This window comes from Engraulis encrasicolus, unplaced genomic scaffold (genome assembly GCF_034702125.1).
Source record: "Engraulis encrasicolus isolate BLACKSEA-1 unplaced genomic scaffold, IST_EnEncr_1.0 scaffold_26_np1212, whole genome shotgun sequence".
NCBI classification, from domain to species: domain Eukaryota; kingdom Metazoa; phylum Chordata; class Actinopteri; order Clupeiformes; family Engraulidae; genus Engraulis; species Engraulis encrasicolus.
Genome location: NW_026945555.1, coordinates 3128185 through 3140291, shown reverse-complemented (window position 1 = coordinate 3140291; position 12107 = coordinate 3128185). Strand labels below are relative to the sequence as shown.

At 44.0% G+C, this 12107-nt stretch overlaps 1 protein-coding gene across 1 annotated transcript in view; it reads left to right on the top strand.

Annotated features, from left to right (window-relative positions):
• The window catches only part of LOC134442941 (uncharacterized), a 47709-nt gene extending 36415 nt beyond the window's left edge, over window positions 1-11294 (top strand). Inside the window, exons 5-7 of the mRNA XM_063192903.1 lie at window positions 395-634; window positions 7207-7542; window positions 11164-11294. Coding sequence (XP_063048973.1) covers window positions 395-634; window positions 7207-7542; window positions 11164-11294 — 707 coding nt within the window. The remainder of the gene's footprint in view (window positions 1-394; window positions 635-7206; window positions 7543-11163) is intronic.
• The last annotated feature ends 813 nt before the right edge of the window (window positions 11295-12107 follow it).

The window sequence follows — 12107 nt, the reverse complement described above, 5'->3', positions numbered from 1 at the left end:
TCTGCATGCGCACAAACACACACACACACACACAGATCTGCACACGCACACACACACACACACACACACACACAGAGTGACAGACCAAGGCACTTCAAGCAAAAAAGCCGGCCACCCAACGTACACATTCATAAATAGTGAAATAGTGTTACATTCAAGTCATGCTCATGCAGCACAAAGACGTTGCCATCCAGTTATTGTGTTTTTGGTTGATATATGTAAAGAGCTCTTATTATAATGATGATTATAATGAAAGTTCTCAACTGCTGCCTTACTTGGTTTTGTGTGTGTGTGTGTGTGTGTGTGTGTGTGTGTGTGTGTGTGTGTGTGTGTGTGTGTGTGTGTGTGTGTGTGTGTGTGTGTGTGTGTGTGTGTGTGTGTATATGTGTACCAGCCACTCCATTACCATTGACAGCGCTCACCACCACCCTGAAACCCACCCTGGCAACCACCCCGGCAACCACCCTGAAACCCACCCTGGCAACCACCCCGGCAACCACCCTGGAAACCACCCCGGCAACCACCCCGGCAACCAACCTGGCAACCAACCCATCAACCACCCCGGCAACCACCCTGGCATCCACCCTGGCAACCACCAACCAATCAGGACCTTCAGATGAGGCTTCTCTCTGGAGTGAGTTGACCTCTCATTACTACCATAGTAACGCCACGTGAATATCCCGTCCCTCCATTTCACTGGGCTTGTTTGGGATTGTTGCGGCCAACATGCCTGATTTCACAGAACCCAAAAAGCTGCTGTTAAAGTTGCAGTTACCTTTGTTGCAATATGTTGCATTTGGAAGTGAAAATTGTTTCACATGTTTGCAATGTTCCCTTTGTGTAATAGAAATTGAGTAATTAGACTTTAGTATGCTATGATCATATATTGGCATGGGATAAGTGTTACCTGTTGTAATTGTGTAGACCGAGTTCACTTACTGAGTGGCCCATTAGCATGAGATGGCCTAAACAGAGACCATAAGCTTTCGTTAGCATGAGATAGCCTAAACAGAGACCATAAGCTTTCGTTAGCATGAGATGGCCTAAACAGAGACCATAAGCTTTCGTTAGCATGAGATGGCCTAAACAGAGACCATAAGCTTTCGTTAGCATGAGATAGCCGAAACAGAGACCATAAGCTTTCGTTAGCATGAGATGGCCTAAACAGAGACCATAAGATTATTTACTAAATTAACAGACAGAAGGTTGGGTAGTCTTTTAGTAGGCTATGAAAGCATCTGTTACACGCATGTTGGCAGTGTTACCATGTTTGTGGTGCATTCACATGAGATAGCCTAAGCAGAGTCAGTAAGTCTATTTTCTAAATTAAAAATATGTTAGTACCATGGATGTAGGCTATTTTAGTAGGCTATGAGCACATCTTTTAACAATACGAGTGTTGACATGTTTGTGTACGATTATACATTAGGACTAAAATAGTTTGCATGACATAGCACTGAATCCACTCTATTAGAAATGTGAAACAGCTTACAGTTTTTCTCGATTGCTTACACACAATTTCTGGTACTTCGCACACAATTCTCTGAACATCTCACCCATTTCCCAACTCCCCTAACCAAGTCACTGAACACTAAACGCAATTCCTTCTTTACACTCACATTTCAGTTTTAAAACACACTCTTTTCAAACCACTACACACAATTCTCTGGTTTACACACAATTTTCATGAAGAAAAACCCTGGTTGTCGCATTGAACACACTGTATGCAAGACATCACCTTCAGGTGGTTATCCAATATTTTACAATAAATTAGTGCAATTTTTTAAATGTCAGAAAAATATGTCCGAGTCTAAAAACAATATTTCAGTATTTTACTACAGAAAAATACCCTCTTTAGTAAGTAGAACACTGAAGAAAATAAGTTTCTACTCTGTTTCAAGTTGAGTATAGAGTTTTACCTTGTGCATATTAGTGTTCAATGGTTCACACAAGAGTGTATTAAAATGACTGCTTGTGTGTGTCATTCGAGAACAAAATGACCTTTTTAAAAGAGAGTACATTGTTTTGAGACAAGACGTGCATTTTTCAGAGGTAGTGAGGAGTTTTGCCCGTTGTGTGTGAGGTTTGGAGATTTGTTTGTAGAGTTTTGAGAATTCGAGAACTGATTCCGAAAAATGTGTGTAAGCAATCGAGAAAAACTTTAACAGTAATGGCAGTAATGGGCACTACGGGTCACTTCAGATTACTATCAATGTCACAAGAGACAAGCCGTGTTCTTGGAGTTAAGTTTTTTATAATATATTTTTGGGCATTTATTCCTTTATTTTTGAGACAGGACCATCGGCGTCGTTAGACCATTTTTACCCGGGCACGTGCCCTGGTGTGGATCTGCGGTGCCAGTCTATAGTGCTTGAAAGTCCCGCCCCTTAGTTCCGCCTTTCACGGGACCTAAGCTGACCATCTAAGAACATGGTAGCGAGTAAATATCTTCTGATCTCAGTCATGATATGCGCTGGGCTACAAATATGCTGTTTAAGATGATAGATAAAGATTATTCATGCAGAAATATCAATGTTTTGTTCCGAGGCCGTCGGCATGAAAAATGTGAAGAAACACAGCTTTCTAAAAAATGTGGGGGTTCGTACGAAAAATTAAGCAAAAATATCAGAAACAACATATATGGAGCTCGTGGCACAACTCGAAGGGGATCGAAATGCCATTTTAATACCGCCATTGGATTACATGCTACGATTTTCTGCTAAAAATGCCGTTAAGGTCCCATGAAATCGGGGGAAGTCACGTCACTTTCGAGCTCTATAATGGGCACTGATTTTTTAATTAATTTATTTATTTATCTTTATTTTTTATTATCTCAATCTGGCTCATCTGGTAATATACAGAATACATGCTTGCATTATTTTTTTCTCTTAAAATAGGCCTATAGCCTACTACACTTAAGTTAGAATTTAAGTCTGGCACGGATGCAGCAGCCTGATCAGAATGCACTTAGCCTGGGAACTCCCATACTGCCTTTAGTTCTACAGAATCGTTTCGATCTGAAAGACAGTCTGGGGAGGATGACTCATAACGTCCGAGATAATGGGATCTGTGTCATAATATATATATAATGGCCAAGCATTCCGACCTTAACAGTTTCTCTGCCCAATCAGAGAGCAGGGCAGTGTGTCATAATAGCCAAGTATTCCGGCCCCATATGGAATTTACATAGGCAACTCCCCAGACCTAATCTCACTTGTGATTAGGTCTGGTGTTAACCAGGCAAGAATGCACTTGCCACCACGGTCATTCACACTCGGAGCATGTAGCCAGAGAGTTGCCTGTTGGCTACAGAGCCATGCAGGAGTTTTTCCATAGCCTATCTTTAAGAAACACGACAGGCATACTAGTTCTCCAAGTGAAGACACACTAAACATTGATTATAATATAACCTAGTTATTTGGCACCCTGAAGAAATTGACTATTTGAATAATGAATTACGTGGTGAATTACATGGTGCCCCCCCTCATTGGATGACCGCTGCAATGAAATGTCACGAATAGACATAGGAAGAATCGTTCTTCATGATAACAAGAGATTAGGGCAGCACTTGAAAATGTTGGCTTTTTGAACCGAACCTGACCAACACAGCGACCATTCACTCCGGCCGGTGTGAAGTGAAGTAAACAGTAAGCGTCATTTTTTGTTATCATCTGTAAACTAAGCATAGCATGTCAATCAAATGTGTGTAGCCTAGAACAGTGTTTCCCAACCAGGGGTACGTGTACCACTAGGGGTACGCAAGCACACTGCAGGGGGTACTTGGAAAAATGTTATTATTATAACAAATGTATGGAGCAGTCACATCAGGACAGAGAAAGCAATATAGAACATGAAAAAGGGGGTACTCATGGCACAACTAAGAGGCGTAAGGGGTACGCAAGACAAAAAAGGTTGGGAAACACTGGCCTAGAACATGTTTCATCTAATAACGCGAAGGGGCGTCTCTGAAGTGGTGTTAGCCTATGTGGTCACGTCTGTTATGCTACAGTACAGTCGCCAGGCAGTTCGCTCATATAGGACCTGTTGATCGGAGAAAGATCACAAATGTCGGCTTCACCAACTATTTGCCATGTTGTGCTGTTTCTCAATTCGTTACGTTCGTGTTTTCAGGGGGTGATGATCCCGTGGTGGACTACCCCAACTTGTCTTGTCAGCTTTGCTAGCTATCGGCACATTTTTTGACATCTCGACAAAGTTGCCTGCAACCAATGACCCCGCTGTTATAGCCTATTAGCGCACTATAACGGAATACAACACTCGTAGAAAGCAGTTTTGTAGGCTATGCTGTTGCTTTTAAAAGTAGCCCAGCGCATGCTTGAATGAGCCGTCGTCCAGTTGGAGAGCCCAAGCCCAAGAGTGCCCAGTTGGAGTGCCCAGCCCAAGCACACGTTGGTCTCAGAGTTGAAAGTGAAGAACGATTCTGAAATGATTCTCATTCTGGTGTTTGCTGCTCGAGTGGTCTTACAGACAAAATCACATACATTAAGGTGGCATGATAACATCCCACAGGTGGTTACTTTTAAGACCAAAAAATAATGCCGTGAACTACCAAACTATTCGATTGAATGCATCTATTACACATAGCCACTACGCAATGACCATGTGTGATACTCTGGCTCCCCCTCTTGACGTGAACATGCACCGGCACACACAGACACGCGCACACGACATAGGCCTACACACACACACACACACACACACACACACACACACACACACACACACACACACACACACACACACACACACACACACACACACACACACACACACACACACCAATTGAACATAGCTTGCAAGAGAAGGTGAAGGAGAGATGGATGTTGATGAGCACGAGCAGAGGTGATGTGACTACTCAATTCATATTAATTAGGAATAACTGCAAACTGGTTATAGATCATGAAAATGCAGACAGGAGACTGTAATATGTTCTTTTTACTTCAAGACTCAGTGCAACAGAATGCAGAGGAGGAGAGGAGCAGATAGAAGGGATGCAGGATGAGTTGACATTGAGAGATGACACTGACAGGTGAGACTCAGCTGACAATGTAGTTAGCTACTGTGAGTTGTATTGCCCTACATATTGATTTGATTAATTTTTCTTTTTAAAAAATAATTGGCCAATTTTTTTTCATTTCGCGCGCTCGCATGCATTTCGTTTTGGTGCCCTTTTGTGCCCCTGTATAGTGTTGGGTCTGCTGACGCCCCTGGGAGTTACTAACTGCGCATCTCCAGGAGGAGCAGTGGTCTGGAAGCGATTCATTCAAACAGTTTCCTTACTTGGAAATCTCTGCATCCCCGGCAGACGTTAGGTCATTTTTACTCCATTAGTTTGTGTGTGTTTTCAAACTGTAAGACAAATATTAAAGCTCAACTATCGTTTCAAGACGTTGTCAGATGGATTTCTGACACGGGTATTGTGAGTGAAAACTGCTACTTTGGGTTGCACTCTTTTCTCGAGGTGTCAGTCACAATCCTCTATACCTGTTTTCCACCGCATAACATATTGCTATGCTCTCTGATTTTATTGCGGTGCAGTTTGATATGTGCAATGGCATTAAACAATAAATAAGCAAACAGGAACTTGTATTCAGATTATTTATATATAAATAAATAAATATAAATATATATGAATTATTTTTTAAAAGGCTAATACTAATGTAAGGATGGCTAAAGCCACACTAGAATAGGGCTAACGACGGCCCTGTCTGACCCCCAAACCCAATTTCACACAAACATAGCATGGATAGTCAATGGGCACACACACACACACACACACACACACACACACACACACACACACACACACACACACACACACACACACACACACACACACACACGTGCCTAACTCACATGCAGGCTGATACACAACAGAGTAAAGTCCCCCCTTTTGAACACACACACACACACACACACACACACACACACACACACACACACACACGTGCCTAACTCACATGCAGGCTGATACACAGAAGAGTAAAGTCCCCCCTTTTGAACAGACGCACACACACACACACACACACACACACACACACACACACACACACACACACACACACACACACACACACACACACACACACACACACACACATATTTTTTAGTGTACCATAACTCATAATTCAGGGTCTGCGATTTGAGTTTATACCCCCCCCCCCTCTCTCACACACACACACAAACACATACACACACATACACACACATACAAATCTGCACGCAGGCACACACACACACACACACACACACATAGAGATCTGCACGCAGGCACACACACACACATACTCACACACACACACACGTGCCTAACTCACATGCAGGCTGACACACAGAAGAGTAAAGTCCCCCCTTTTGAACAGACGCACGCGTGTATGCACGCACGCACGCACGCACGCACACACACACACACACACACACACACTGTGATGCTGCAGCTGATGAGGAGTACCACAGGATATAGACTGTGGTTTGGGAATGAAAAAGGCGACACTGTTTTTTATATTATTGGGGGAACAGTGTATCCCTCCTCCAGCCTGTTCCCCCAGGGGAGGTGGCAGGTTGTAGCTGCTATCGGGACCCTGATCATCAACCCTGCAGAGAGGAGCGACTCAGGAACATACACAGTGAGGATCTACAGGGGGGACACAGGGGCATATGTGGGGAAGCACACAGTCAACCTGATGATTAAAGGTACACACACACACACACACACACACACACACACACACACACACACACACACACACACACACACACACACACACACACACACACACACACACATTTTTCAGTGTACCATAACTCATAATTCAGGGTCTGTGATTTGAGTCTAACCCCCCCCCCTCTCTCTCTCTACACCCCCCCCCTCTCTCTCTACACCCCCCCTCTCTACACCCCCCCCCCCCCCCTCTCTCTCTCTCACTCTCTACACCCCCCCCTCTCTCTCTCACTCTCTACACCCCCCCCTCTCTCTCTACACCCCCCATCTCCCTCTCTCTCTCTCTCTACACCCCCCCCCTCTCTCTCTCCCTCTCCTCTCTCTCTCCCCCCCCCCCCCCCCCCACCCCCCCCCCCCCCCCCCCCCCCCCCCCCCACCCCCCCCCCCCCCCCCCCCCCCCCCCCCCCCCCCCCCCCCCCCCCCCCCCCCCCCCCCCCCCCCCCCCCCCCCCCCCCCCCCTGCAGGGCTGTCTGAGTCTGTGTGTGATGCTACTCAGGATGCTAGTGTGTGTTATGGGGCTCTGGGAGGACCTGTGATGCTGCAGCTGATGAGGAACACCACAGGATATATGCTGGACTTTAGTAATGAAAAAGGCCACGATGTTTTTATTATTAGTAGTAGGGGAACAGTGAGGCCCTACAGCCCGTTCCCCCGTTGGAGGTGGCAGGTTGTAGCTGCTATCGGGACCTTGATCATCAACCCTGCAGAGAGGAGCGACTCAGGAACATACACAGTGAGGATCCGCAGGGGGGACACAGGGGCATATGTGGGGGAGCACACAGTCAACCTGATGATTAAAGGTACACACACACACACACACACACACACACACACACACACACACACACACACACACACACACACACACACACACACACACACACACACTCACACACACACACACACACACACACACACACACACAAACACACACACACACCAATTGAACATAGCTTGAAAGAGAAGGTGAAGTAGAGATGGATGTTGATGAGCACGAGCAGAGGTGATGTGACTATTCAATTCATATTAATTAGGAATAACTGCAAACAGGTTATAGATCATGAAAATGCAGACAGGAGACTGTAATATGTTCTTGTTACTTCAAGACTCAGTGCAACAGAATGCAGAGGAGGAGAGGAGCAGATAGAAGGGATGCAGGATGAGTTGACATTGAGAGATGACACTGACAGGTGAGACTCAGCTGACAATGTAGTTAGCTACTGTGAGTTGTATTGCCCTACATATAGATTTGATTCATTTTTCTTTTTAAAAAATAATTGGCCAATTTTTTTTCATTTCGCACGCTCGCATGCATTTCGTTTTGGTTCCCTTTTGTGCCCCTGTATAGTGTTGGGTCTGCTGACGCCCCTGGACAGGACAGTGGGAGAGAGAGTCGGGGAAGGGTCGACAAATGACCAGGGCCGGATTTGAACCCGGGTCGTTGGTGTAGCAGTTCAGTGCCCAACCCTTAGAGCCGTGGCGGGGCCTCTCTTGGAGTTTTTGTTGTTATTTAGTGAATCAGATTATGTTTTCTGAAAGCCCATTCGGAAACTCCAACTCCCATTGTCATTGTGACACAGCACACAAGTGAACACTGCACACAACAAAATTGCATTTATGCCTCACCCCTGCAATGGGGCAGCCCTCAATGGCGCCCCTTGGGAGCAGTGCGGTGGAACTGTACCATGCTCAGGGTACATCAGTCATGGAGGCACTGGCAGGTTGGGAGTCGAGCTGGCAGTGGCAACCTTTGGGCTACAAGTCTGACCCCCTAACCACTTACCCATGACTGCCCTTTTAGCAAGAATGGCAACATGCCCCTAAAACACTTCTCATAATCATTTCAACCTCACGCAGTTCACCCTCTGCAAGAGGATAGACTGACGTGTGTGTCGCCACAAACCTGATCAACAAGGGCTTTATCCACAGTCCACCGGCAAAAGAGCAATAGAAAACACAAGTCTTTAATGTTGTCATGATATGACTGAATATCTGAGGTCGCATACTACGGTAACTCTACTCACCTCTAATCATGGGTAGGGTACTAACCTGCACTACACTTCATACTAACTCTACTCTCCTCTAATCATGGGTATTAACCTGCACTACACTTCATACTAACTCTACTCTCCTCTAATCATGGGTACTAACCTGCACTACATCTTAGAGGTCCTCTAATCATGGGTACTAACTGCACTACATCTTATAGGTCCTCTAATCATGGGTACTAACCTGAACTACACATTATAGGTCCTCCACTATTTTATCTGTTCTTCATTACTTGTATACTGCTGTACTCTGTACTGACCCCTCACTCTGTACTTACTTGAATTTCCTGCTTGTCTGATGATTTGGTCAAAAGCATCTGCTAAATGTAATGTAATGTTAAATGTAAGGAAAGCAGCAAAATAGAAGGTAAAGGGCAGCGTATAGAGAACACCGGCAGGCCTATCCGCATGTATCTGAGGTAAGGAAAGCAGCAAAATAGAAGGTAAAAGGTAGTATATAGAGAACACCGGCAGGCCTATCCGCATGTATCTGAGGTAAGGAAAGCAGCAAAATAGAAGGTAAAAGGTAGTATATAGAGAACACCGGCAGGCCTATCAGCATCTGAGGTAAGGAAAGCATCAAAGGGTGACGTTTGACGTTTAAGGGCGTAACGCAAAAGAAAGTTTTTCCAATTCCTGAAAAAAATGAAGGAAAAATTTGGGAAAGAAATGAAAAAAATAAAGCTCTTAGTGGTACGTGGAATTTCGTCTAATATTTGCCATTTTGGGGAAAATGTGCCCTGCCTGCAGTGTGACATTTTTATAAGATACAATAAAATTATTCATATTCTTCACAAACATGGCAGCTCTTTGTACTATTGGTCCTTTAACCCCCACCCCACACACACACACTACTACCCACCCGCACCCCCACCCCACCCACACACACCTATGCATTGTACAGGCATTACAGGCATCTATTTATAGCCTATTTATAGCCTATTTTCAAATAGCATGCGTAAGCTAAGCGCTAACGTGATGAACGTAACTCCCGTCATAGAATCGCCGTAGCATCGAATGCGCAGGGCAGCGCACTCGTTAGTCCCGTTTGTAACGGCTGCCTCATCAGCTAACTTCACCTATCTAATCAGAGACCTGTTTATGTAAGAGAGGAGTCATCGAGTCACTGCCTTCCGCTTCGAATTGAGTCACTGACTGGTTAGGAGCCTGTCTTTAAGACCCTTGTAGTTGGCCTTGCCGCTGCCATGTTTATGTAGGAGAGGAGTCATCGAGGTTAGGAGCCCGTCTTTAAGACCCTTGTAGTTGGCCTTGCCGCTGCCCGTCCACAAACCTGACATGCATATCACCCTGCAGGAAGCAGTTGGTGTTAGGAAATTGAACTTTTTAAAAATATATATATTTTCAGGGGCTTTTATGCCTTTATTTGACAGGACAGTTGAAGATGGTGACAGGAAGCGAATGGGGCAGAGAGACAGGGGAGGATCGGGAAATGACCCCGACCGGACTCGAACCGGGGTCCCCGAGGGTGGGCATGCAAGCCCAAATGTGGGGGGCTTAGCGCGCTGCGCCACAGCACCCCCAGGAAATTGAACTTGTGGTTAATATTACTGTATTGAGTTTTTTTTTCAATTTCATATATTTTAATATAAGGTTAATATTTATGCAATCATGCCAAATACTTCATAAATTATTCAAAATCTTAACAGAAATGTTTCTTCTCATCTAAGACTAATATGAAACATAATGTACTACATCTTCTTTCATTTACATTTGTTTTTAAAAGGAAAAATAACAGTTTTTTAGGTTTTCAACGAATGTTAGGTAAAAACAAGGCGTCACGTCAACCACCCCAAAATAGAAAGTAAAAGGTAGCATATAGTGAACACCGGCAGGCCTATCCGCATGTATCTGAGGTAAGGAAAGCATCACAATAGAAGTTAAAAGGTAGTTGCAGGAAAGTTGTGCTGCTGGGGTGTAAACATCAACACCACACTGAATTAGCAGGGATTGGCTGAAGCTGAATACAAGTTGCAAATCCCTGAAGGGTCTGAATAATACTGTGTGTGTGTGTGTCACACACACACACACACACACACAGACACACACACACACACACACACAACCAATGACTATGCACAAGGTAGGGATGATGTCTTTATTTTGTCTGAAGTATCTCCAGTATGGTTTGACTCTGAGAAGTCGCCCAGTTTGTCTTCATTCTGCTGTCCTGGACTGTGAGCACCACAAGGGCTGAAGCGCAGACATCCTTTCTCTACTTGCCATTTCACTCTATAAACTACCAAATACATTCCTCCGAATTGCGAAAGAATATATTGTCATTTAGAACATTTATTTGCAGAAAATTACAGTTATGTGTTAAGTGTTTGCCTCCCTGTGACTCCTCCCACTCAGGTGAGAACCAGGAAGTGGAGCTGAGTCCCGCCTCCATGAGCCGCAGCAGGAGGAGGAGGAGGGGCCTTGAGGAGGGGGAGGGGCCAAGTGGAGACAATGACAGAGAATCTGTAATCTATGATGATGTGTGATGGGAGTTGCAGTTGTTATTGCAGATTGTGGTGATTGTGGGCAAGAGAAGAATGAATGGGTTTAAAAGGAGATACCTTAAATAACATGGCATTTTTTTAGTCCTGAAATATTAACACAAAATTCAAAACTAGTTGTTGGAAGAATTAATTTGAGCCACAATTGGATATTTTGATTATTATATAACAGAATAAGTCAGGAAACTGTATTGAAAAGGTGATAAGCATATCCATTAGCTGAATGCTAGCCAGTACGGGTTGAACTCCTCTCCCCTAGTGGAAAAACTGAACGTATGTGTGTATTTCAAAGTGCTTTGACTCAACTTCATAGGTGTGATACTGTGCTATAGAAAAAAAACATGTTGTGTTGTATTGAAATATTCTACCTTTGTGTTTTCCGTAGCATTTGTTGTATAATGAGTGCTTTAAATGAGCATATACAAATGTTTTATATTTCACTGGATGATCCTTTTTTTAGTTATTTGTATTGTTCTATGTTACATGATTTCTGTATTATATGATTTAGTGATTTAGTGATATCTTCATATATGGCATACAGTTCTATGTTGTGTGATTTCCTCTTTTACATTTAAGGAACAGTCCACCTCATTTCAAGAAATTGATCATATGTGATCATATGTAATTATTGGTAAAATATTAGAATACATAGACTTTTTTCTTCATGTGTTTGCATTGCCTTAACAGTATGGCCATATTAAGCATAGCGATGCAAGTCTAAAGTAACCAAACAAAACAATAGCAAATGAAGAGTTCAGATGCAAAACCCCCTAACTCCATTTCTGAAGACCTGCACTT